This window comes from Aulonocara stuartgranti, assembly GCF_965226115.1.
Source record: "Aulonocara stuartgranti genome assembly, chromosome: 4".
In the NCBI taxonomy this organism is placed as follows: Eukaryota; Metazoa; Chordata; class Actinopteri; order Cichliformes; family Cichlidae; genus Aulonocara; species Aulonocara stuartgranti.
This window is the reverse complement of record NC_138942.1, coordinates 25,324,315-25,352,142: the sequence shown is the minus strand read 5'-3', so window position 1 is coordinate 25,352,142 and position 27,828 is coordinate 25,324,315. Positions and strand designations below refer to the sequence as shown.

The window sequence follows — 27,828 nt, the reverse complement described above, 5'->3', positions numbered from 1 at the left end:
TAGTTACAGCAACACTAAAGTCTTAACACACACAAACCACAAAAAGGTACAAGTTCCTCAAGATGAATGTCCTCTTCGACGGCCTTTTCTTGCCTGCAGCTGAGGCGTTTCTATCACATTGTTTAACGTAAAGCAATTCTATAATAGATTTCTTTATTATCCATATTTTGCATTTTATGAACTGTTTTTTGGACAAATATACACAAAATGAACAACAAAATAAACATTTTTGTAGCCCTGCAAAAGTATCTCATGCTTTCTTTTTGCACCAGTGTGTACTGTAGGTCTGAAACATGTGTAAGAATAATGGTGACGGTGTAGGGTTACATTTATTTGCTCCAGTCACCTTAGGCACTGTGAACCACCAGTAACAACGGAGCAATTTATATTCCCTGTCTGGTTGGCGAGTGGTTATTAGAGGTTGATGGACAAGCCTCGGTTACACAGGTCTAGAAACCAGTCAGAGACTTTCCTGGCAACCACCAGTCACTAGGGAAGAACATGTATTCCCCAATCAATTGGAGAAGGCTTCGTTGGGATTGCTTTGGTTGCTAGCAGATTGCCACGGTTGTATTTGGTTGTAGTGACTTTACTGCAAATATTCACCAGCTGTAAAACATGCAACGCAAACTGGAAACAGGGATCATTAACCTTTAAAGTAAAAGCTGCACCTTTTCAAACATGTTGGCAGCAGCGCTGTGGCACAACTTTTTTCCTGTTTCTAGTTTGCGTCACACTTTTTCACCTTTCATTACCACTCTGCAAGTCGTTAGTAGACAACTTTGCGTCTTTCATGCAAACTATGACAATCTGCTAGCAACCACAGCAATCGCAGGGAAGTTTAAATGTGTCTCACTTTCTTTTAAGACTTGCTGTACACTGGCGGCAGTAATATTATTTTAGGTTTTTACTATCATATGAAAATATATATATGTAATGGTATCTGTTGCTTTAACAAACTATGATTTAGACAAAATACAATTCTATGATTGTACATTTGGTAAAATATTTATTTGATCCCCAGCTGAATTTTTAAGTTTGCTCACTTACAAAGAAATCAACAGTCTCTACATTTTCTGATAGTTTCATATTTCTGGGGAGAGAAAGAATATCAACCAAAAATAAAATAAAGAAAACACTCATTGTATAAACATTAAGAATTCATTTGCATGTCACTGAGTGAAATTAAGACTTGATCCTCAAATAACCTTTTTGGTTGGGGGTGGTAAGACGTTTCTTATAGTTGGTCAAGTTCGCACACATTTTTTTTACTTGGCTGCCACTTGACAACTTGAACTTTCATCTCGCTCCACAGTTGCAGATGCTGTTTCAGATTGAGGTCTGAAGACCAAAACCTTAATGTAATTTTTCTTTAGACACTCTTGTTGCCTTGGCAGTATCTTTTGGGTTTTGTCATGGTATCCATCTTCAGTGTTGAGGGACTTTACTTGGAGTAATACGCAGCCCTTTTGTTCTTCCAAACATGCCAGGTCAAGTTGCTGTCAGAGAGTTTGATTTTGCTTTCATCTCACCACAGTACTTTCTCCCAACCTTCTTTCATTCATATATATGCTTATTGGCAAACATAAGTCAGGCCTGTACACGTGCTGTCTTGAGCAGGGGATCCTTGGGAGCTTGCAAGATTTCTGTCCACTATGGCCCAGTATGTTACCAGTGGTGCTCTCGGTGACTATGGTCCCAACTGCCTTCAGATCATTAACAGGCTCCTCCTGTGCAGTTTTGAAAGGTTTGGGATCATCCACCACCTTTCTCATGGTCATTCTTATCTCATGAAAAAGATCTTGGATGAAGTTCGATTGAGAGTGCAATTGGTGGTCATTTTAGATTCATTCCATTTCCAAATAATCACACCAATCTTCTTGCTGATGGTCTTGTATTCTAGCCTTGAGTAGTTGTACAGTTTTATCCCTGATGTCCTTTGAAACTTTTTGGTCTTGCTGGTGGTGGAGGAGAGGTGGAATGGAAGAAACCGATTCTGTGGACAGATGTACTTTATGATTGATTGATTGATTGATTGATTGATTGATTGATTGATTCTTCCTGGGTGAGGTGTTCCAGGCATATGCCACTGGGAGGAAGGCACATCTTTGTCTTGGATCTCCTCGCTGGAGAGATTATATCTCTTGGCTGGCCTGGAAACACCTTGGTGTTGGATGGATGGATGGATGGATGGATGGATGAAGATTGTAATCGTTGTGCCTCATGGGCAGACAGCCCCTCTGTGGGAGGCAAAATTCTGTCTGGGTTATAAGAGATCAAATACTTATTTCACTCATTCATATGAAAATCAGTTTAACTTTTGTGTAATGTTTTTTTTTCTTAATTTTTGGCTAAAATTGTGTCTCCCTCCATTAAAATTAAACAACAAATAAACAATAAATATAAGATACTGTAATTATTTTTCTATAAGTGAGCAAACTTACAAATTCAGCAGGGGTTCAAATAGTTATTTCCTACACTGTGATTCATAACCTGTTCTGAATTTCCCATTAGTTAGATCCCTGATTATTAGGCCGTCTACTTAAGACTGAAAACAAAAGACTAAAGGCTAAAACCTTGATAGCCTTGTTTTCTTTATCAGCAGATCTAAACTTTCTGGTACTAGCAGATTTACATCTCAAACCCACTTTAGATTATTCTCACTTTAAATGACCAGTTTTGTGAGTAATACTATAATACTAGGTCATACAAATTTTAATCAGCTCTAACTGACAGAGTTTACTTTCCTTTGTTCCCTGCAGTCTTCAGTTATAAAACTGGAATTGCAAAATGGGCTGTTACCATTATCATTGTCATTATTATCATCTTTAACATTGTGCCTGGCTAAAAGAAAGGATCAAATTGGATGAACCCCTGCCCGGGCATTTCCTGCTCTCAGTTTATATAAAACAGGGCAATAAACACAAACACAAATTATATTGGAAACCCATTCTTTCTAAGGAATGTCACACTCTTTGGGGATTGGTCAATCGCTGGAATGTTGCTCATCTGGCCCATCGAAACATACACACTCTCATTCACGTACAATTACCTCACCCACTTGTCATAATTCAGACACACCCAGCACTCTCACCCATACCTGTACGACTGACGTTCCAAATGACTGTTTTGGGATGAGGATGGGATAAACAAACCCAAATAAATATATGTAATAGTTTTAATGAAAACTCTGATATTGCATTGCAACCCAGGATTTCCTTTATAGTGCAGATTTTCCTCAGATTCCTCTCAATCCCAGGTGTTATCAGTGTTCCCCTTATAATTCATTTTCCCATGCTTCAAAACTGAAACATTTCACCATGTTCTACCTTTACATTTTCTATATTTTCAGCCTGTTTCATTAAAATTTCCTTGACCTACTTGTAGCATTTAGAATATGTGCTTCATTAGTCTACAGCGATGAAAGGTCAGCGGGGTCGACCCTGTCGAAATGGGTTTCTGTGTTGGGAAACAAGCTGTAAATCTCACACCACAGACATGTAAGGTGCACTCAGGCATGTCACTGAACCCCCAGGTGTACTCTGCAACCCAGTGACGAACATAAAAATGTGGTTAAACTGCTCTAAGGTGCTTTGGAAAAAAAAAATCTAATCTTTAAGAACATCTTGTAAGCTGAAATGACGCCAACATGAAAAAAAAACAAGAAAAAGAAAAAGAGGCAGTTCTTACGGAGCCCCCCAGGGGACATGGGAGAAAAAAAAATTAGGGAGGAAAAAAAAAATTAGGGAGGAAAAAAAAAATTAGGGAGAAAAAAAAAATTAAGACGGACTTTTGCGAGCGCTCGCAATACTTATTGCGAGATCTCGCAATACTTTTGTGAGATCTCGCAAAAGTCCGTCTTAATTTGTTTTTTCCTCCCTAATTTTTTTTTTTCCTCCCTAATTTTTTTTTTTTCCTCCCTAATTTTTTTTTCTCCCATGTCCCCTGGGGGGCTCCGTAAGTTCTCAGGTTTTCACCCGCATTACACAAAAGGCCCGCAGGGGGAGAAAAAAGTACTACATTTGCTGTGAGTCACTGAAGTGAGGGCACTTTTTTATTTATTTTTATTGGCAAACCCAACACCCCATCATTCATCCCCTTATGTTGCCTGCTAAAAACAACAAGCAGCTGAGCTGGAGGGTTTGAGTTTTTCTTTAATCTTTTCAGGTTTTTATATTAAAAAAACAACAAAATTCCATTTTTATCTAAAGAGTAACACTTGTAACACTACACGTGTGCGAAGAGTTGGAAGATAATATCAAAGCAGATCATATTTACATACAGTTGTAGCCTTGTATTTAATGTATTTATTTGAGACTGGTGTATTTGTTTTTAACTTTTAATTTAAAGAATATTTTTTGTTGTTTGAAATACCTGAATCTACTCAAATTAGTAAGCCAACAAGACCACAATCACACTGACATCACTACAAAACTTTCACCGAGCTCCGAGGCCTCCAGCCCAAGTGCATGGATAAAAGCAGGGTCTGAGGTGACTTAACTTCTACCACTCAATACCATTAAACATATTTGCAACAGTAACTAGACTGTATCCTCTTTGTTCCAGTGTCTCCCAGTCTCAAGCTTCATTTATACACCATATGATCTACTGTGACGTCACTATCAGTTTATCCCACAGCTTTTCAGTCGGGTTGAGGTCTGGGCTGACCAGGTAATTGCAACTTCTTGACACTTTTTTGTTTTTCAGTCATTCTGTTGTAGATTTGCTGCTGCGCTTGGGATCACTGACCTGTGGCATGAACCAGTTTCAGCCAACCTGTAGCTGTTGGACAGAAGGTCCCATATTTGACTCTAGAGTAAGTTGACATACGGAGGAGTTTATGGTCGACTCAATGAGTGCAAGGTGCCCAGGTCCTGTAATCTTTAACCTCCACCACCGTGCCTCATAGTTTGTCATGTTCTTTTTAGAAAGCAGATGCTTTCTTCTGGGAACTCTTCCAAACAAGTCATACTTGTTCAGTTTTTTCAGTCTTTCTAAATGTACTGTCAGGAACATTTTTAACATGTCTGATAAGTAGCTCTAGGGCTTTTTCTCTGAGCAATGCACAGTCTGAAATTTTGGGGAACTTGCTGGGTTGCTTTCTCCTGTGAAGATTGTGATATCATGTTCCCATACACCTGAATCCTTCAAATCAAATCAAATCAAATCAAATCACTTTTATTGTCACATCACATGTGCAGGTACATTGGTACAGCACATGTGAGTGAAATTCTTGTGTGCGAGCTTCACAAGCAACAGAGTTGTGCAAAATACAATAATGTAAACAAGCAAAATACAAGAATGGCTACATCTGAAACTAATAAATATATGTACAATATATAATAGTATATGCATTTCTGGATGTGTATACTAAATATTTTTCTACGTGTGTGTGTGTGTGTGTGTGTGTGTGTGTGTACACATATTTTACAAATTAAATAGAGTAAACAATGAATAGAATATATAAAATAAATAAAATAAAATATACAGAGTGAGACATGTGCAAAACAGTGGCATTACTGTACAGTATGGAGTGCATAATGTTAAAGTTCCAGTAGTGAAGCTGAGGTGTCTATGACGTGTTCAGCAGTCTGATGGCCTGATGGAAAAAGCTGTCTCTCAGTCTGCTGGTACGGGACCGGATGCTGCAGAACCTCCTTCCTGATGGAAGTAGTCTGAACAGTTTATGGCTGGGGTGACTGGAGTCCTTGATGATCCTCCCCGCTTTCCTCAGGCACCGCTTCCTGTAGATGTCTTGGAGGGAGGGAAGCTCACCTCCAATTATCCGTTCAGAGCACCGCACTACTCGCTGGAGAGCTTTGCAGTTGTAGGCGGTGCTGTTGCCATACCAGGTGGTGATGCATCCAGTGAGGATGCTCTCAATGGCACAGTGATAGAAGGTCCTGAGGATGCGGGGGCTCATGCCGAATCTTTTCAGTCTCCTGAGAAAGAAGAGGCGCTGCTGCGCCTTCTTCACTGTTTTGTTTGTGTGTACTGACCACGTAAGATCCTCAGCCAGATGTACACCAAGGAACCGGAAGCTGCTCACTCTCTCCACAGCAGCGCCGTTGATGGTGATGGGGGTGTGTACTTCTCTGCACCTCCGGAAGTCCACTATCAACTCCTTTGTCTTTGCGACGTTGAGGGTGAGATGGTTGTCTTGACACCAGTGGGTCAGGGCGCTGACCTCCTCCCTGTAAGCCGTCTCATCACCGTTGGTGATAAGACCCACCACTGTAGTGTCGTCCGCAAACTTCACAATGATGTTGGAGTTGTTAGTGGCCGTGCAGTCGTAGGTGTAGAGTGAGTACAGGAGAGGGCTCAGTACACACCCCTGTGGAGCACCAGTGTTCAGTGTGACGGGGGATGAGGTGATGCTGCCCAGTCTGACCACTTGGCGTCTGTCAGACAGGAAGCTAAGGATCCAGCTGCAGAGGGAGCTGCTCAGTCCTAGATCCTGCAGTTTCCTGTCCAGCTTCGAGGGAACGATGGTATTGAATGCTGAGCTGTAATCTACAAACAGCATTCTCACATACGTGTCTCTCTTCTCCAGGTGTGACAGGGCAGTGTGTAGTGTCAGGGCTATGGCATCATCAGTGGACCTGTTGTGGCGGTATGCGAACTGTAGAGGGTCCAGTGAGTCGGGTAGTGCAGAGCAGATGAAGTCCCTGACCAGCTTCTCGAAGCATTTGCTTACGATGGGGGTCAGGGCTACAGGTCGCCAGTCGTTCAATGAGGAGATGGTGGAGGATTTGGGTACAGGGACGATGGTGGCCATTTTGAAGCAGGCTGGGACTACAGACAGAGAGAGGGAAAGGTTGAAGATGTGTGTGAACACTCCAACCAGCTGAGCCGCGCATGACTTGAGGACGCGGCCGGTCATGCGCGGCTCAACCAACCAAATCAACCAAATCTTCTGCTTTTACAGGCATTTTATTTTTTTTATTTCCTGTTAGGCCTACTGACTGGTCCTTTCAAAAGACTCCTAGAAATGCTCCTTACTACAGCCTCAGGCCTGGTTAGATTTCTTTATGGTCACAATCCTCCTGGATGCAGAGTGAGTACCAAGGGGAGGTCACTGGTGTAAGACTGTTTGAGTCTGTATGTTAAAATATCCTTGGACAAGAGCCTGGAATTGCCTTCTATACACCCATCAGTGTGAATGAATGATAAAAGGCACATGAGATAAAAAGCTGAATTAAAACGTTAGTCCAGCATAAGAACCCTGCCTCTTGCTCCATGAGAGCGAAGGGGCTCCAGCCAACCCTATGAGTCTTTTTGGCTGTCAGATAATAACCGATTCAGTGTTATTGATTGATGAAATAAAGTCTGTTAAACCTCTTAAGGTTTCTTTTGATCCTCATCTTCAACTTTTCTGTGTTTTTTAGCATTCTCTAAATTCTTGTAATATGTGTCACTTAGAGTTTGTTGATGGCCAACAGATCAAATTCCAGGACAAAAACAATTCTACAGCTCATTCTGCCTTACAGGGAAACAGGTTATTCTGACTAAAGTAACACACACACACACCCTCAATAATCTCACAGAAACAAAGAACATTTCAAAGATGACGACCGGTTCAGCCTTTGAAAGCTACAATCAAAACCATGGAGTGACTCATCACCACAGCATGTTCGTGGTTAAAATGGTGGAGGTGGAGCTTTGGGTGTGTTGGGAGAGGTTCACCTACAGGTAGAGGGACAGGTGGAGATCTTAACCAGAATCTGTCTGGACTCTGCATCAGCAACAAGCTCATCTCTGCATTTTGACAACAACCCAGCCAAGGTAAGTCTGCCAGACGTTTGTGTGTTATAGGAAGAGAACAACGAACTGTGTTCAGGCTGACGGAGTGGAGAATCGGGTTTGGTTATTTTAATGGGAAGGATTCAAAGAATTGAAAACTGAAGACATAAAAGGACACGACAAGAATAAGAAAGCCAGGTTTGGGATTTTCTGACAAGTGAATTTAAAGTGAGTTATATCGCACAAAAGAGACCAATTGGAAATCAAATATCACATGATTAAAATTCAAACATTGCATAAATCACACAAGGGAACAGAAATACACAGGAGCCAATATTGATTTTTATTTATGCGCATGTTTCTGCTAATCTGCCAACGTTTTCTTGACTTTTATGTTGTTACTTCAAAGACTGAGGTTGTGCAGCATAATGCAGCTATAAAGGTGTGTTACACTGCACCTTTACAAAAAAAGGGTTCACTCTAAACGCTTTAATTCAGGATTTACCATGAACATTACTGTCTGACTGACTTACATTCTGGACCTGCAGGGACATTGAATTAGACTATAACTTAGCGCATTTGACAGAGACGGGGCCTGGTGTAGGATTCAAATCATCTTCATGGGTAAAATTTCAGGTGTTACGTTTTAGATTTCTTGACGTACTTCAGCTGGGTCTTGAAAAACCATCATAAGTAACTGATCCAGAGTGAGAGTGAGGACGGTCTTTGCAGCAGTTGCTATGGCTGACATGTAAACAATGTAAAAGATTGCATTTTGAATGCAGTGAAAGGACATGCATGTGCACATAGTGAAAAAGTTCCTTCATGTTGTTGTAAATAAATATATACATTTGTTCTGTATCCAAGTATTTCATTTTCAAATTGCTTTTAGGGGATTTCTGTGATTGTTTTGGCTGATTATCAAAGGTGAACTGAAAATCAAGGTCAGAGAATGTGATGATTGTTTAATCAGGGAATTTCCAGATTTAAACTGCCCACTGATTCATCAGCTGAATACTGAAATGCATCATGGAAAAAAATGAAAAACAAAGTTCCCTCCCTCTCTCACATGGAGACACAGGTTTGACCAGCACCAGAGTCTCGGTGAAGCCACGCCTACAGCAGGGTGTTAACTCATATGTAACAAAAAGTTCTACTCTGCATCTCATTCAGTTTCACTGAACTCATCATAAGCCCAAGACTGCACTGCATATTTACCTAAAACCTACCTGCTTAATTTCCATGAATTTCCTTTTCCCCCCAAAAGCATACGTACATCCCATGCTAAATGGTCCTTATGTGAAGGGAAAGAACTCTGGGAAGCTTCTGGGAAGAACTTTATCCAATTAATGTGCCACCAGCTATTCCGAGCACAGAGATCCAGCAAGAGAAAAAGCAGCACATTAGATAACGTTACTGCTCCTTGTTAACAGTCATCAAACATATTGTATTTCTGCAAAAAAAAAACCCACAATAAAAATCCTGCTCTCTCACGACCAAATTCAGAGGGTGTTGTAACAGTTTTGGCTGGCACACCCAGAGGGAAGCATGCAGCTCAGTCGCATTCCTGCGCCATCATATGGGTGTATACAGAGGTGGGACCAAGTCATTGTTTTGCAAGTCTCAAGTAAGTCTCAAGTCTTTATCCTCAAGTCTCAAGCAAGTCTCAAGTAATGTCAGGCAAGTCAGAGTCGAGTCTCAAGTCACTGGTGTAAAAGTCCGAGTCAAGTCACAAGTCTGAAACTTTGAATTTCAAGTCCTTTCGAGTCTTTAAAAAAAAAACAAACGAAAAAATAATGTTGCAGTTATGCTAAATGTAAATATTAGACCATGTAATTTTTAAATCTGTGTTTTTCTCAACACATGACAAAATAGTGAACTTAGAAAATATACACAAATTGTGAAATTGCACCTCTTTAAAATGCAGCTCAATTAAACTTAGCTCCAAGAATAATTTTCACCGACAGTTCTGAGATAAGCTGCATGTTATTCTTGGATGCGGTTGTAGGACCGACTTTAAAATCGCATGACAAAAATATCATACACATTAAAAAAAACTGTATCACCAACATAGCCTGGACAACATTTGCTAGTTAGATGAAGTCAGCTATCTCATCCTAGCATATTTATATGCATATTTATAATTACACGGTTCTTGGAGTGAGTGCATACACTCATGAAGTTTAGTAACTTCAGGTCACTGCAACAAGCCCAGGTACAGTTTACCTACGGATGGGTGCAGGACCTTGAAATGCACCGTGTAGAACGAAAGACCATCGTACGTATCATAAGTTTACCAGTCTCACAAATCGTCTTCATAAATACACATTCCTTAACAGTTTATTAATAGGACCTTTGAGCTCAACGGTAATTAATTAGTAGTGGAAATAATTTCGCAATATTGTGTCAGGACAATTCACTATTTATGCACAATAAATAAAGGAGCATAGCGCGACAATTTCTGTTCAGCGCCAGACTTGCTTGTAACCTATATCACCAATTATGTTAAGAAAAATGACGTATTAACTACAACAGCAGACTGACCTTCGTGTAAATGCTTGGAGCAGACTAACCTGTGAGCTGGAGTGTTCTGGGACGTTATATTTTATCTTTATATTTTATCTTTGAATGGCTGCAATCCAGGCCATCCGTCGCGTCTTTGTTACTTCGGAAACATGGCTTGAACAATTTCTCTTCAACGACGTAATCCGATAACAACCGATCTCTTTACCCGTCGGCTTCCCGTGGCTGTCATGCGACCGGCTATTGCAGTTAATAATACAACGGCTTCTTGACATTTTTGTGTTTCTTTTTATCGCTGTATAACTGATTTTAATTGAAAGCCTGCGTGCGCTAGTACCGCTTGCCACGAGTTCCCAGAATCCTTTGCGGTTCTACCCGTGAATGACGTCACATTTTCAATCTCTATATAATATGCATGTTAAATTTTATATTTGGGGTAAAATATCAAGTCTTTTCAAGTAAACCGGTTCAATTCCAATTCAAGTCCCAAGTCATTGGTGTAAAAGTCCAAGTCAAGTCACAAGTCTTAGAACATTTTTTCAAGTCAAGTCTAAAGTCATAAAATTAATGACTCGAGTCTGACTCGAGTCCAAGTCATGTGACTCGAGTCCACACCTCTGGGTGTATACAAGTTCTCAATGTCTATGTGTGACACAACGATAAAGCGGTCGATCAGCTTCTGTTCTGAATCGGACTTACCTAGGCTGGTGTAGCAGGTGGAGACATTAAGCAAGACCCAATAATGTAAATAATACATTTTAGGGTGACGTATCTTGGTTAAGGTTAGGCTAGTGTGCTGCAAATGTAGTGAGGGAAACAAGGCTGTTTGTGTAAGAGAAACAGAAAACCATTCAGAGAATGAATGGTTGATCAAGGTAGCGCCCAGTTATTGTGCATGTCTGTGTGGAAAGAGAGAAACGAGAAAAGTGAGACAAAAGGAAACAAGCTGAACGCAGAGAGGAACGCGCGAGTATACTTTAAGCTCTGTGATCCTCCATCAAACCAGTCACATGACTTCTGACTGTCAAAGGGCCTTTCTCACACTGCTGGAGCTTCAGAAGCACAGTGAGGATGTAATAGAGTGAATAAATGAATGTGTTCAGTTTGGGAATGACTCTGTAGAGTGGATTACATTTTACAGGCAAACATCCAAATCTATAAAATACGTCTGGCAGCTGTATATGGACACATTTAAATTACAGCATGCTCTTCCAGAGGGAGAGGTGTCCAGATAACACCGGAAACAAACAGACATTTTTTATACTGTGAGCCATGCGGCATCACATTTGTGCCTTCTATCATAAGAATACAGATTATGTTTAAATGATGTAACATCAAATGATTTTTCACATCCTATCTCTGAGCTTTAGATTGATATTGATATAACGACTGATTGGACAGGGATGCTTTTTGGCAGATATTTCAGCTCTGATTTTGACTTTTACTCAATCTATGTTCACATTCTCTTAGCTTATCTTATCATTTATCTCCACTTCCTCTGGCTCGTCTTATCATCGCAGCCGACACTGGTCACTGGTCGGAGACACCAGGAGCACTTTTTGGATACCAGCAGTGTGTATCGGAGATGATTATGTCGCACGTGCTCTACACGCTCATGAAATATATAAATAATCACAATAAGGTTGTGTTACACCTGGCACACAGCATCCATGTAACTCATACAATCTAATACTTTAAATATCAGAGCCAGCGTTGGATTTCTTTACCTTTTGGCATGTACCTTGGGGGATGGCACCTGCTTCACACGTGGAAGCGTTTTGTTATAATATAATTAGAAAGACTTCACTCAAAGTTTGTTAGTCTCAACATCTGTTTTTAAAGTATTAAAGTCTGAATTTCAGTATCATCTCAGAGTATACAATCAAATTATCCAAGCAGTAGATTCCACTGTTATTTATTTCCTACTGCTACTACATATATAAGATTGTCACATATGATACATATACTTTTATCAAGTACATATAGAAAGCTGTGCACACGAAATGCCTTACGAGTAACATTTCAGCCGTACAAACGAATGAAACATTAATTAATTCAACAAATATCTTTGGGTTTATGTTGCATCAGTCAGTAATGTAATTTCTCTGGTAGCCTGATATTATACATGAAATGGGAAAACAAAGCACTAATGCAATTCCAAGGATTTTCTTTTAGAAGGAGGTCAGAAAGAAGTTTCTGTGAGCAGCCACACCTGAAACAGTCCAACTGGCACTCAGACGCTCCTAGGCGTTTCCCAAAAGCTGCTCACATGAAAGGTCCCTACAATGAAGGGCTAGATATGTGTCAGACAGGAATGAGAGACATTTTCATGGTGACCGAACCGGCAATGTTTCAGTTCAATCGCCAAGGCTTTGGTTCCCTCTGGTGGCACAAAGCAGCATTGCATTTGTCTTGAGCATTGGAAAGAAAAAGGGAAAGCAGAATCACAGGAGAGATCTCAGGTATTTGGCCCTGACCGCACCCTTCATTACAGTCCTTTTTGTTTCTTTGCAGCAAAATGAGTGCAGACGGAAAAAAGGAACCCCCTCCCTACATCATACCGGGTAAGCCCACAGCTCACACATGCTCAGTCAATATTCATGATCATTATCGTCATCTCCTCACCAGCTTGATTCTTTCCCTTTTCCTCTTCATATGGTCCAGTAGAAAGTCAAGGTGATGGCGTGAGAGTTTACCACCCCCACACTCCTTTCACCCCACCCTCCACGCAGACACAGCAATCTGTCACGCCAGGTATTCTTCTCACACCTGAGTCTCACACTTTTTAGAAGATTTAAGGTAAACATACTGTTGTTCATTGTTTTGCGTGTTTCCTGTCTTCTCTCAGTGTACACCGGCGGAGGGGGAGGCGCAGGTCAAGGTTTGGACTCTGGAGAAGGCAAAAAAAAGTTTGTAAGCTACGACATGGGACTGGGGACTGAGTCCGGCATGACGACCTGCGCTTCCTGCCAGCAACAGGTTATGACCAATGTCACCTACAAGGCAGGAACGTACGCCTGGCTCATGTGTTTACTCTTCATTTGCTGTGGGTGAGTGGTTTTAATCAGTTAGCTTCTTTTTAGCGCCCCAAGGCTTTTGAACACAGATCTTCTTTGTTCAACTCTGTTACTTGATTTTTATCAATTTTATCTCTTGTAAATACACTGCATACAGCACACTTCAAAGGATGAAGTGGAAACGTTCTTTCTTTTCATGTCTGTATATGCATGTAAAAATGTAATAAAGAATGATCTCATCTGCTGTATGATAGCACGACTCTAACCTTCTGTGTGTGTGTGTTGCAGGTTAGTCCTTTGCTGCTGCCTGATTCCGTTCTTCATGAAGAGATTCAAGGATGCTTACCACACCTGCCCACGCTGCAACAGAGTGCTGCACGTTGAGAAGAGGAAATGCTGTAAATGATGAGCACCAGGGCTGATATGGCACCGTAGAAATAAGAAATAGCCTCCTGTTACCTTTGTCTGTGTCTTATGGTCAACCGGTAAAAAAAATGGCATTTTCTCAAACTGGCAGAGAAAGGTGACAGGGGTAAATGCAGCTTGTTTCTATGGATGACAAAGCCAAACATGAATGACTTCTATCAGATTATTAGGAAACAGACTGGGAGTGATTGTGTTGTCCGAGCTTTTGTTTTTTTTTTTTTTTTGCTCTGGCAAGTTACAGAACACCCCATGCACTTTGAAACTGTTATCATTATACTCAGAAAATTTTGGATGCGTAATGTTAAAATGAAGGTTTGTACATAGAATATATTGCATGTTTTATGCATAACGGGATTGCACAATTTCTGAATAAATCACAGCGGCAGTAAATTACACATTGAACGATAAAAGGGTGCAGAAATAAATATATTTGCTCATCTCCAGTTTCATGAGTCATTGCTCAGTAAACTGATACACAAAGCATACTGGGTTAATGTCATATTTGCATATGTGTCACTCAGGCAAGGCAAAAACAAGCTTACAGTTTGTTATATTGGAGTGCTGTAAATATAGTTAAGCCTTTTGTTCAGACTATTTGAATGTATTCATTCATTATATTGCAAATTACAATGCAAAAGTAAACCCCCCCACCCCTGGAGGATGAGCATGCTCTATTGCTCTATTATTTACTACTATTAGCTCTATGATAACATTATTTCTCTAATAAAAACAGATATTACAGAACTCTGCTGTGTTTGTGTTGGTTCTTCTTCTCTCTAGAAATGTCACATCTACATTGATGGAGTACTCAAAAAAAGTAATGCATTTACTCATTGCCCATCTTGAACATAATGCAGTATGATACTGCCAGAGAAAGTCATTTGTTACTGTGCTTGTTTTATTACTTTTGCATTACTTCGTAACATGCCCTGAAATGCACTGTCACGCAGTTAACAGTTAACAATGAAAACATTAGTCCCACACACTTACATGAATCCCTTTCCTGTTTAGGACAGACATACAATCTTTTCTTTTTAGTGTTGACACAGAGCAGCTGAAAACCAGACCAAAGACACTTCAAAGCAATCGACACAGTCATTCTACTGTATAAACGCAGTAGAAACGGCTTTGTTACCTGTTAAAACTAGGATGTGGTTGCTGGGGTGGAGCAGAACTGTAGTTACCAATAAGTAAGTACAGATAACATAAAGAAATTAACTGTTTTGCAACTTATAACTGCGTGATTTTACCTACTCTTGTGTTCTACATTATAGTCAATCCTTTTAAAAAATTCTATTATGATTTATTTTCTACCATGTCTCCTGCTCTCTTGGTCAGATCTCTCTAAAAAAGGACACGCTTTACCTGAATCAATAAACAATGTATAAAGTCAGAAAAACGGATTGCAGCTTCAACCTTGTAACAGGAATCTTCTTTCTGTTTCAAAAATGACTTGATATCACTCATGACTTGGGATGGGTATCGTTTAAGTTTTATCCGATACCAGTACTGTTACGGATTCAAATATTGGGGATGGATACAAGAGGAAAAACCACAATAACAACACTGGTCCGGCCGGGTTGAGTCAAACAATGATTTTAATGATCACACGCGTGGGAGATGGACACCATACGCAGACAGCATCAGATCTCAAAATGGTGGAGCATTGATCAAACTCTTATAGCCTTTAGTGGCCCCCACCTAATCATAAAAGCCTAAACATTCACATTCTTTCTCTCACACGGCGCCTAAGCTACGACCTTGGCTCCCTGTTTATCTGCTCCTGCTGAGATGGGGCAGAAAACTCCAGTATGTTCTGTTCTCTTCTAATCAGACAAATAAGGCGATGACTTTCTGCGAACAGTATTTCTTATAACTCAGCAGTATAATGCATCATAAAACAATATCATTCATCCACAATAAATCAGCAGTCTAATGTAATGCAAATCAGTTTAACAAATGCAATAGTTATCACCTTCTTCTAATTCAGGAGAATAATGTAAACTAAAACTACATAATAATTCACAATCTTTAATTAGGGGTCTAACATGGCATAAAATAATATTATAATCCCACAGTACCAAACCGGTACTTTTGAAACGGTGCCGGTGCTTGAACCGGTGCTTATGATGGTGTTTGCTAGTTCACCTTACATGCATTAATTTAATCACGTGGTTAGCCTACTCAACGTAAATTACACACGAACAACATTAAGTGACTCACCCAGAGAAGAATGGCTGCTGCTGCCATCATCATCCGTCATCATTTCTGCTACACTGACTCTCCTCTTCGGGTTCTTGGGGGATGTTGCTAACTCCGGTTCCGATAACAGGCACCACACCCGCAGAAGATGTGCTCGGTCTTGCAGCAAGCTATCAAATACGGTGCATTTCTCGGCTTAAAAAACCCCCGCTATGTGTCGCCAGGCATTTTATCAGATTCGAGGTGTTACCTCATTTGCACAGTATCACCTTAAAGAACTTGTTGCAGAGTTTGCATCTTTTGCTGTGAAGTACAGCCAGACTTTTGACCGCTTCGCCTTGGGCATTTTTAATCTGTAGCTCTGCTCTAAAAGAAAGTACGTACCTGGGCCCGCCTACTACGCTTGCAAAGGTAAAATGATTGGCTAGAATCCAAAGTGTATGACATCTCAGGGGAAAAAAGAACACCGAAATAAATAATCGTAACGATTACGTAATAATCGTAATCGGCCTTAAAATGCAGCTTTTAAGGCTGCAGTGTCACGGTCTGGCTGGCAGACCGTGGGGAGATGGGGAAATAGGACCCAAACGCCGGACTCTTCAGTGCAACAGTGTTTATTTACAAGGTGGTGAAGTAAACAACAATAAATCCCCAGTTTCCCAGACTCCCGTGTAGTGTCTTCTTCCCAAAAGTCCCCGTGTAGTGCTCTCTGCCCCAGTGTCCCTGCACTCCCCGTGCTCACTGCTCCTTCTCGTCCCACACTCCTCCTGAGGGGAAAACAATAGAGGCAGCCGTTAACACTTATCCCAGCAGGCATACACTCACACTTGACTTGTTTGAAGACTGACGTGTAGTCAAACGCAATAATCCAGCGTCGGTGGAAGCTCCATCGCTCATCTAAATAGCTCCCCCGACGAGCCCAGATGAGGAGCAGGTGTGCGGCCAGGACTTCGGGTGTGGCCAGCCCTCAAGTTAGACCACGCCCCCAGGGCTGAAGGTGCCTGTAATTTGGCCACAGCAGAAAGGCAAAACACACACACACACATACCTGCCTACATACAGATGTGCATAGAGGCAGTGCAGACAACACACCAAATAATAATAATAATAACAACAACAATAATAGTCACAGTCCCCACTGCCCACGGACCCCGAGTCCCCAGAGCCGGGTCCGTGACATGCAGACCCAATTGGGATACAGTTTGTATGTGCTTTGGAGTTTGTACGTGCTTTGTCTCTAGGGGCCACCGTATATATTTATATATAAATAAAACCACAGGCACAAAACACATCTGTGGCAGCCAGAATTCTTGTTGGGTTGTAGGGGATCAAATCCTTATTTCACTCAGTGACATGGGGATCAGTTTATAACTTTAATGTTTGGACCCTGTCTCAATGCTATGAGCTCGTTTGTTATGTTCCAGCATTTTAACATTGTATTTGAACAAGTTTATCAATTTTAGAAATGTCACCCATCCATAGTTTCATTGTTAATGGGTGACTGGTGTAAGTGCCTTGAGGAAAATATCTTACTTCAGCAGTTCAACAGCACTGCAAACTTAAGCCTTTCCAATTACTGTGAAGTTAAATCAGTGTCTTCCTAACAACAATTTTTGTAACGGCTGAAGTAGTTGTATATAAGAGGCTCTACCATTAAAAGTTGTGTTTATAGTTTATATCCTTACTACAGGAACAGCCAGCAAACAGTAGAGTCTCATAATGGGAGATCAATCAGAGGTATGCTTTCAACGTAATGAGTAGATCAGTCTGCTGCACTCTGGACAAATCTGGAGACTGTGAATTTCTATCAGTACATAATCTAACATACTTTTTAATGTTAAATACAGAGAATCTTTAATGACATTAAGGTAACATTTCAGTGGACAGTTTTACAGATTACATTTTAATATGTCAAAGCAGCAAAAACACATGTAAATAATAAAGACACATAAAAACAGAAACATAAAAACAGAAGGACGCCTAAAAGGCTCAGTAGTGACTTTCATCTCTGCCCCGGTGCCTTTATTTTGTTAATGCACGTGTGTTGCATTAACAAAATGAGGAGGCCTCGGTCTGGAGTGGAATGATTGGAGCAGAGGAGGCCTATGATGGAAATGAATCCATGAGGGTTGGTTTGATTTTCTTGAGGACCAGTCTAGGGAATTTCCCACTGAGAGGAGTGATGCTGAGACTGTGTGGGGAAGGAGACGGGCTCAGGGTGATTCTGTTTGAGGAACTTGGTGCGGTAGAGGAGATCAGTGGTGTGAATGGAGGGGACTCCGGGTGAGAGGCAGGAGGTGTTATATTCTGGTCTCATTCACGACTGACTCCAGAATATCTATTTCCTACCCAACGGGGTAGTAAGGTTTATTAAGAAGTCATGCCACTCAGATTGACCCTCTGCCATGTACAACAATAACATACAGCCTAACAATCTGGCCCAACCCCGACTTACTTGTGTTCCACTCTAAAACGTCCGTGCAGCAACACAATCCATTGTGGAACAAATCATCTTGCAAACAATAATTCACTTTATTACAGGAGGGACTAATACATTTTCACACAGGCACACTGACCGGGTTCAGTGTGTTTGGCATTTGCACCAGTACTGTGTTCTGATTGATTAGGGTGTTAACACCTGGCTGTGTCTGTGGCTGGCACACCCAGACTCTATCCAGCTGATGTGGTTCCTTCATCGCTGAATTAGAAGATGGCTCTGTTTGACTTGGTCTCATACAAGGTTTTTTGGCCTGCTGAGCGTCCTCTTAAGGTTCAGAAGACACAAACAAAAACACAGTGGTTCTTTTTTAATAGATTTTTGACTTTTTTCCCCGAAATATTCTCTCACCTTTGCTGCAGTTGCGATCTCTGACTCTCTTCCTCTTTTTGCCCTAAAAACAAACACATCAGAATTTTCCTGAGCTGATACAAACTCTCTGCAGTGACTGTTTCATCATTCAGTGCAGTGAAAGGCACATGCATGAACTGTATGTTGGCACTTTGGACATACATAGTTCTCTTTGGTTGACCAATTCGGATGTTCTGTGGCGTGATGACATCTTTGTGTTTCAGCCTCGTCAAAATATTTTTTCTGCTCCTTCTTTGAGAGCGACTTCCACTGTGGATAGAAGATCACAAGAACACACTGTCAGCTCGTATAAATACACAGAAACACTGCTACTACAAATAACTACAGGACAGCTGGTACACATGCACAAACAAGAGCACAGAACATTAAGAGATGCATAAATATATTCAGAGTTACACACTTACTCTCTCTCCCACAGCTGCATTCACAGCTGCACTGTTACTGATATTTAGCTCTGCTTTGACCTTTGGCCTCTGCTCTTTAAGGTACAGCATGAAGGCATTTGGGGGCTTCTTAATGTAAGCCTGGTCTGTACCCTGTTTGGTTTGATGCTTGCTGCTTCAACAGGAATAAAACCCAGAGTGAGAGCATGTGTTACCACCGTGTACAACTGTGAGGAAAGTACTTTAAAAACGTGAGTAACGCTGTGAAACTGAATGTAAGGCGACATCATTAAAGGAGGCTGATTTTAATAATTCACACACACATCTGCAGATAAATGACAGATACCTGCAGATCAGTGAGAAAACGCAGCAGAGAAACTTACTTTGGAGCGCAGCTGTGGGGTGGAGGAGCTGGAAGAACAGCTGCTGTTTTTGCCGATGGGATGTTGTTTACAGGCAACTGATACAGTAGATTGTGTGGAGAGATGGAGAAGGACAAAAATCCATAATACTGACACTTAGTCCAGCATTTCAAAGACTAATAATGATAAACAGCACAGAAACATGCAAACTAAACTGTTTTTCTTTCATTAGCCTGAAGCATCCAACAGGTTCAAGCACCTTTATCAATAAAAATCTAACGACAACTGTCTGAGTGTCTCACCTGTCTTTGGCTAGCTATGCCATTTTTGGGACAGAATTGTTCTCTTTCTGGGATCCTGTGGCACACATTCATAGGAATTTGAACTTCTTAGACTGGGACTGACATTTTATATCATACAGAACTAAACTAAGGACAAGTATTATGTGCAAACAGGACTTATCAGTTAAAGTCAGTTAGTAATTAAAATATGATATTGTGGCGGACCACCAGGTGGCTCCACTCACACACAAGTTGAAAGGAAGTGTGGGGGTGGAGATTTTGGCGCTGACTATATGTGAAGTTCTGTCAGTTAATAAAGTTGTTGGAGTGAGACACTGAGACCTCTCCTGTCGTTGTTACATACCTCCACATTGGTGACCCCTGTAGTGAACATGCTAAGGCTCGACGACGAAGCCAGCTCTGGCCTGGAAGCATCGGCGGCCGCCGGACCTTCACCTCCGCCGATGGCTGCGTTTGCTGTGGCGCTTAAATTGCCGGATTTTTGGCTTCACGATCCTCCTTCATGGTTCATGCACGTAGAAGCTCAGTTTGCTCTTCGTGGAGTTTCAGCCGACGACACTAAATACCACCATGTGGTGGCCTCACTTGACCCGCTGTCAACCCGCCGTGTGATGACTCTCCTCCGGGATCCCCCAGCCCAGGGCAAGTACGCCGCCCTCAAGGGGCTGCTGCTGCGGCGTTACTCCCTCTCTGATGCTGAGCGGGCCGAGAAACTCCTTTCCATCGCGGGCCTGGGCGACGGCACCGCCCTCGAGCTCATGGAGAGCATGCTGTCCTTGCTGGGCGCGGAGGACGGAGGATTTCTCTTCACCCACCTCTTTCTTCGACAGCTGCCGGCTCCAGTGCGCGCTGGCCTTGCCAACTCCCCGCTATTGGCCACGAAGGATTACCGCTCCCTTGCGGAAGAGGCGGATCGCATCCTCCTGGCTACCAGGACTTTCGGCGTCCAGACGGTTATTCAGGACCCACCAGCGTTTTCCCCCTCACCGATGCTCCACGGGCCCTCCGACTCGTCCACTGTGGCCGGAATCGCTGCACGGCGGCACCGTGGAAAGGGGCTTTGTTTTTATCACCAGCGTTTTGGAGCGAAGGCACGGCGCTGCCTCCCGCCTTGCAGTTTCCAGACCCAGGGAAACGGGCATGTCAGCGCTCTGTAGCAGCCGCGACCGCTGGCAACAAGGAAAGGCTGCTTTTCTTAGAGGACTCACGCTCGGGGAGGCGTTTCCTGGTGGACTCCGGCTCACAGAAGAGCCTTCTTCCCCCGGCTGGCTCGGACAGGCTAGCTGAGGGTTGCGGGCCATTGCTAACAGCGGCTAATGGCTCTCCCATCAAAACCTTCGGTGAAAGGTTGGTGACTGTTTGCTTTCACGACCGTGACTTTCAGTGGAACTTTGTTGTTGCTGCTAGCTCTGTGCCTATAATAGGCGCTGATTTTCTTTGTGCTCACGGACTACTGGTTGATGTGGCTAACAGACGTTTAATTGATGCTGTGTCCTTTTCCTCATTACCCTGTTTGACTCGGGGTGCTCAGCCCGTGGTGCATGCTAACTCAGTAGATTCGGGTGACGTTTTTCAGTGTTTGCTTTCTGAGTTTCCCTCACTCACTGTCCCCACCTTCTCGAGCACGGTGACGAAGCATGGGGTAGAGCATTACATAACTACAGTAGGGCCCCCGGTGTTCGCGCGCGCGCGCCGCCTCGACCCCGCCAAACTGGCTGTCGCTAGGGAAGAATTTGCCACCATGGAGCGTCTGGGCATCGTGCAGCGTTCGAACAGTGCCTGGGCTTCTCCGTTACACATGGTGCCTAAATCTGATGGTCGGTGGCGACCTTGTGGGGATTTCCGCCGTCTTAATAATGTCACGGAGAACGATCGTTATCCCATTCCCCACATCCAAGATTTTTCCGCCCATCTTGCGGGGACCTCGGTTTTTTCTAAGATCGATTTGGTACGGGGATATCACCAGGTTCCCGTGCGCGCGGAGGATGTCCCCAAAACCGCCGTAATTACACCTTTCGGCCTTTTCGAGTTTCTGCGCATGCCGTTTGGCCTGAAAGGTGCCGCCCAAACCTTCCAGCGGTTGATGGACTCGGTCTTGCGCGGGCTGCCCTTTGTTTTTGTATATCTTGATGATATACTGGTGGCCAGCAGCTCGAAGGAGCAGCACATGTTCCATCTGCGTCAGGTTTTTCAGCGTTTGGCGGAGCATGGACTGATTATTAATCCGTCTAAATGCCAGTTTGGGTTGCCCGTTCTCGATTTCCTTGGGCACCGTGTTTCCGCCGAGGGCGCGGTTCCGTTGCCTGACAAAGTCCGAGCTGTTTCGGAATTTCCGCGTCCCACGACTGTTAAGGCACTGCAGGAATTTTTGGGGATGGTGAATTTTTACAACCGTTTTCTCCCCAGAGCGGCACATCTGCTGAAGCCCCTTTATGGGGCGTTAAAGGGTAAAAAAGCTAATGACCCCGTTGACTGGTTTCCGGACAGCATCCAAGCGTTTTCTGATGCTAAGTCAGCGTTAGCTAATGCTGCCCTTCTGGCCCACCCATCCCCCTCAGCGCCGATTGCGTTGACCACTGATGCGTCGGACATAGCGGTGGGTGCGGTGCTGGAACAGCGAATCTCGGGTGTCTGGCAACCGCTCGCCTTTTTCAGCCGTACGCTACGTGACAGCGAACGCAATTACAGCGTTTTTGACAGGGAGCTACTGGCGCTCCACCTGGCGTCTCGTCATTTCCGGTTTTTTCTCGAGGGTCGTCACTTTACCGCATACGTGGACCACAAACCCTTGACGTTTGCCATGTCCAAGGTTTCCGATCCATGGAGTGCACGCCAGCAGCGCCAGTTGGCAGCCATTTCTGAGTTTACCACGGACATTCGGCACGTGGCTGGTAAATCCAATCATGTGGCTGACTGTTTGTCCCGTGCGCTGGTTTCTCCCGTCTTTCTCGGCATAGACTACTCCGCCATGGCTGCCGATCAGAGCGGTGACCCTGACATCCTCGCGCTTAAATCCACCCAGACGGGCCTCATACTGGAGGACAGACCCGTGCAGGACGGTGGTCCCCTCCTCGTCTGTGACGTTTCCACCGGCCGCCCTCGCCCTGTGGTTCCCGCTTCCTGGCGTCGTCAAGTTTTTGACTCGGTACATGCTCTCTCTCATCCAGGGGTCCGGGCCTCTGTTAAACTGGTCAGCTCTAAATTTGTTTGGCCAGGCCTTCGCAAATCTGTTAAGGAATGGGCGTCGGCGTGCATTCCCTGCCAGCGCGCGAAGGTTCATAAACACACCAAGGCGCCCCTGGAGCCGTTCTTCATACCCGGCAAACGTTTCGATCATGTGCATGTCGATCTGGTGGGTCCCTTGCCCCAGTCACAAGGTTTTACGCACCTTTTGACTGTTGTTGACCGGACCACCAGGTGGCCGGAGGCGGTCCCCCTGGCGTCCACTACCGCAGCAGTGGTGGCCAAGGCGTTTTTGTCGACCTGGGTCTCGCGTTTCGGCCCACCCGCGGACATTACGTCAGACAGAGGCCCCCAGTTCATTTCCGAGCTTTGGTCGGCCATGGCTGATGGACTGGGGGCTAAAGTCCACCGCACAACCGCATACAACCCGCAGGCTAATGGGATGTGTGAACGGTTCCACCGGTCACTGAAGGCTGCCTTTCGCGCCTCCTTAAAGGATGGCAATTGGGTTGACCGCCTCCCGTGGGTTTTGCTTGGGCTGCGCTCTGCGGTTAAGGAGGATCTCGGCGCTTCCCCAGCTGAGCTAGTGTTTGGTCAGCCCCTCCGCGTGCCTGGAGAATTCTTGCCTGAAAATCCTCCTCCCTGCTTCGATCCATCGGTGCTCTCTCTCACCCCGCTTTTGCACTCGCTTCGGGTTCCTGGTCCGGTGCACCATTGCGTGCCTGACACCTTTGTTCCAAAGACTTTAGAGACTGCTAAGTTTGTTTTTGTCAGGCACGATGCCCACAGGACACCGCTGCGGCCGCTGTATGACGGCCCGTTCAGGGTTATTGAACCGGGCCAGAAACATTTTGTTTTGGATTTTGGGGGTCGAAGGGAGACTGTGTGTGTTGACAGACTTAAACCAGCACATGTTCTTCCGGACAGTGATGTAGTGCCGGCCCAGGCCCCTCGCCGTGGCCGACCTCCTGTGCTGGGGTTGACAGTCTCTGGTTTTCCCCCCAGGACTACCCCCGGACCACCAACGTTTGAGCCTCCTCCTGCCTTTCCTGCTCGCCTTCACCAGCCTCGTTCACAGGATGGACCTTCCTCTGCCTGTTCTCTCCCTCCCAGGTTCAGTCGTGCGGGTCGTTTGCTTAGACCCAGGGTCCTGGACTGAATGGAGACCTGACTGTGTGTTCAAGGGGGGGTATGTGTGGCGGACCACCAGGTGGCTCCACTCACACACAAGTTGAAAGGAAGTGTGGGGGTGGAGATTTTGGCGCTGACTATATGTGAAGTTCTGTCAGTTAATAAAGTTGTTGGAGTGAGACACTGAGACCTCTCCTGTCGTTGTTACATACCTCCACAATATGTATTTTATGAAGAAGTCAAATACCAAAAAGTACATAATATAGTGAACGGGTTGCAGTTGTTCATTAGAAACATTGAAATAGTTCATATATATATATAGTCAAGAATCTACATTAATTATCAGAGATATAATATTTAACAACACTAACAAGTTATATGACAGTTTCATCTGATTCAAAGCATTTTTTTAACCTTTTAGTTCAGATTTAAGTCAAACTGTTACAAATTTAAAATACTGACTTGTGGGATTTAATACCTGATTATGCTGAACTATAATGCAGAGAGAACTATTTAACAGCAGTAGTAAAAAGGTACACTGCACGTACAAGTTTTACTTGCATTCCTGTGATAACCTGATGTTGGTATGATGCACTGAAAGAGATTAAATCATCTCTAACTGTGTGCTGTGTGAAGGAAGTTACTGCTTACAGATTTTTTCAAATACTGCATATTTTAAAGTAAATCTTTCTCATAATGCCACTGCATCATCTGTTTTGAATTTTAATTAAATTCTTGGGTTTTTCCTGTGAATTCCTGACTTTACTGCTCCATTAAACAACATCTCAATAACTTAAACAGACCTTTTTTTCCTTTGTGTTCAAGTTGAAGGACCCAGTAAAACACAAGATTCAGGCACATTTTTGAAGAAAAACTAATTGTGGGATTTGAAAGAGTCTAGTGTATTATTAAGATGTATGAACCAAATGACCTTAAAACTACCTATATAAGTACTCACCAAAAATGTTCAGTGTAGTTTCAGTTGTTTTGTTGTTAAATCTTGTTTAAAATTGAAGTTTGTAGGTTTTCTTTTTGAGGCTCTGATGAATATGTTTTCACACGATGACGTTCAAAGGTGAAGTGCTATCAGATTCTCTAGGTCAGTGGTTCCCAAATTGTTTTTGCTGGGCCCCCCTTTGTTTTACAAGAAAAATGTCCCCCCCCCCCCCCCCCCCCCCCGCACACACACACCCACACGCACGCACTAACACATCCTCCAACCACACACACACATATTTTGCTCAATTGTGGTTTATTTCACACCTCAAACATTTAGTAAACAATTAAGCAAATACAAGTAATCTGCAGGTAGTAAGAAAATAAACTACTAACTCTTTTACGCTACGTCCACACCTACACTGGTATTTTTGAAAACGCAGCTGTTTTGTCCACATGTAAACGGCGTTTCGAATCACCGAAAACTGAGATTTTTTATAACTCATTTTTTTCATTTACGTGTGGACGAGGAATACAGAGTTCGTCATGCAAGGTCAAAGGTATGTGCCTTTTTTCACATCAGCTGTGCGCCATGTTATTGTTTACATGAGATGAATTGCAGAATGGCAGATAGATTAACAGTATTTTGTCTCTGACTATCTTCAGGTTTTACACGCTTACATATAAACACGCAGTTACTGTCCCTCCATTTACAAAGGCAGAGGCGTCACGGTGTAATTATTTTACGTGTAATTGTTTTTTTTCCTGTGTAATAATATTCAACATTGCTATCAATAAATTTTTCAAAAAAATGCCTCTCTGCGCAAAATGGGTTTAAAAATATAAACAGCTGTGGGATACTGTTTGTCCGTGATTTAGATACGGGGAACAAATCGTGGCAGGTACGGCCTGATATTATTTGTATCCCACTGTAACTTTACTGTATAAAGAGCTAACATCTCCAAAATGTCAGGAGTAGTTAGTCATTACAACAAGTGTTTGTGAACTAAAAATCAAGAATGTGGGATACTGTTTGTCTGTGATTTGAACAGCCCAGCGCTGCTCCCGACAAAGGGAAAACCAATTCTGCAGGAGAGACCTACCTCGGCACTTGTGCAGGTGAAACCGAAGGGAAGATATACTTCACCATATTTTCTAGTCTTTGGCTTAGAATGAAGTTGGTTTGGAAACATATGCTTCATCTCCTGCTTTGCGTTTGTGTAGGCGCCCCGTGCTAGCAGTGTCCAAGCTTTGTTTTTTTTGTTTTTTTCCCTTTTCATGCCGCGCCCCCCCTGCAATGGCTCTGTGCCCCCCGTAGGGGGCGGGCCCCACACTTTGGGAAGGTCTGGTGTAGGGAATATTTTCTTGGCACGCTTTCCACCAACTGAGCATAGTTTAAAAACAACCGTTTACTACCTGAGTGTAGTTACTAGTAGAGCAGGGCGATATGGCCAAAAATATTTATCACGATATATATTTGAAAATTTGCGATAACGATATAACTGACGATATAATTGATGCGAGACAAAATACAACTCCACAACATTACTAGCACAAAAAGACAACCTTGCATTTATTTTCACTTAAACAAGAAGCTGGTTTTTATGTACATTAAAGCTATATAAAAATTTAACAGTGCAAATGCAAATTCCTTGCTGAAAGTTTAACCAAAAGGCATTTCCAGTAGAAATGGGCTGACATATCCTGAGCATAACCATGTATAATATCCACTGAAGTTAAAAAGAGGTGCTTTGCAACATTAAGCTACAGTGTGCAGTACGTATTTTTCGGACCATAAGGTGCACGGGATTATAAGGCACATTAAGCGAAACAAAGCAGTCAGATAAATCAAACTTTATTAAACTCATTCTTCTTGCTTCCTCCACTTCTGTACCATTGATTCATTAATGTTGAATTCTCTGGCAGCTGCTCTATTCCCATGTTGTTGCAGTATATTAAACATGTTAACAACACAAAAGCCATATTAAACGCAGACTACTTTAGAAGTAGGATTCGTCGCATCATCACTGAACAACCGGATACCCAGAGAGACTCAGACAGCTAACTATAATATTTATGAAAACTGGTTCAGCCACTGAAGGGCAAAACTGGTGGTATCACAGTAAAGATTATTTTAACATTAACTAAAATGGAAAGCTTAAGTCATGTTAAACCTAAATAACAATTATTTTAAAAAATGAGTCAGCAAAATATTCTTGACTTGTCTGGAGACAGCCAAAACCAGTTAACAAATAAATTAATAATAATAATGGATTGCATTTATATAGCGCTTTTCGGGACCCCTCAAAGCACTTTACAAAGCCACTATTCATTCACTCTAACATTCATACACTGAAGGCAAACTACAGTTGTAGCCACAGCTACCCTGGGGCAGACTGACAGAAGCGAGGCAGCCATATTGCGCCATCGGCCCCTCTGGCCATCACCAGTAGGCGGAGTGTCTTGCCCAAGGACACAACGACCGAGACTGTCCGAGCCAGAGCTCGAACCGGCATGTGAGTGAAGTTGGCCCCCCCACCTTCTTCAAATCCAACAAAAGTGGTATCAAACGTTTATGCTACGTTTGTGCTGGTTTGTGCTGCAAAAATTTTCGTTTGTGCTACTATCATTTTAAAGATATTAATGAAAATGTAAAGGTCAAAAGGTCAACCCCCCCCCCCCCCCCCCACATTACCCAAATTAAACAAAATTGATGCCAAACGTTTGTGCTACGTTTGTGCTGGTTTGTGC

At 43.0% G+C, this 27,828-nt stretch overlaps 2 protein-coding genes across 6 annotated transcripts; one reads left to right on the top strand and one right to left on the bottom strand.

Moving 5' to 3' along the window:
* Positions 1-7,656: 7,656 nt before the first annotated feature.
* On the top strand, positions 7,657-14,453 carry litafd (LITAF domain containing). 2 transcript variants are annotated; one of them, XM_082529787.1, is made up of 5 exons: positions 7,657-7,785; positions 12,781-12,830; positions 12,931-13,020; positions 13,115-13,316; positions 13,572-14,453. In XM_082529787.1, exons 2-5 carry the CDS (start codon positions 12,785-12,787, stop codon positions 13,687-13,689), a joined length of 456 nt encoding a protein of 151 aa, XP_082385913.1. In that variant the 5' UTR covers positions 7,657-7,785; positions 12,781-12,784; the 3' UTR covers positions 13,690-14,453. The 2 variants fall into 2 exon arrangements, with proteins under 2 accessions (XP_082385913.1, XP_082385914.1); XM_082529788.1 differs by having other exon boundaries at positions 7,658-7,785; positions 12,934-13,020.
* A 3,821-nt stretch (positions 14,454-18,274) lies between these two features.
* LOC309705807 (transcription factor 7-like 1-B) lies at positions 18,275-26,325 on the bottom strand. 4 transcript variants are annotated; one of them, XM_082531795.1, is made up of 7 exons: positions 26,181-26,325; positions 19,828-19,882; positions 19,547-19,623; positions 19,185-19,338; positions 18,922-19,029; positions 18,760-18,802; positions 18,275-18,675 (listed from the first exon to the last, which is right to left on the bottom strand). In XM_082531795.1, exons 1-7 carry the CDS (start codon positions 26,225-26,227, stop codon positions 18,470-18,472), a joined length of 690 nt encoding a protein of 229 aa, XP_082387921.1. In that variant the 5' UTR covers positions 26,228-26,325; the 3' UTR covers positions 18,275-18,469. The 4 variants fall into 4 exon arrangements, with proteins under 4 accessions (XP_082387921.1, XP_082387923.1, XP_082387922.1 ...); XM_082531797.1 differs by having other exon boundaries at positions 19,185-19,335; XM_082531796.1 differs by lacking the exon at positions 19,828-19,882.
* Between the last annotated feature and the right edge of the window lie 1,503 nt (positions 26,326-27,828).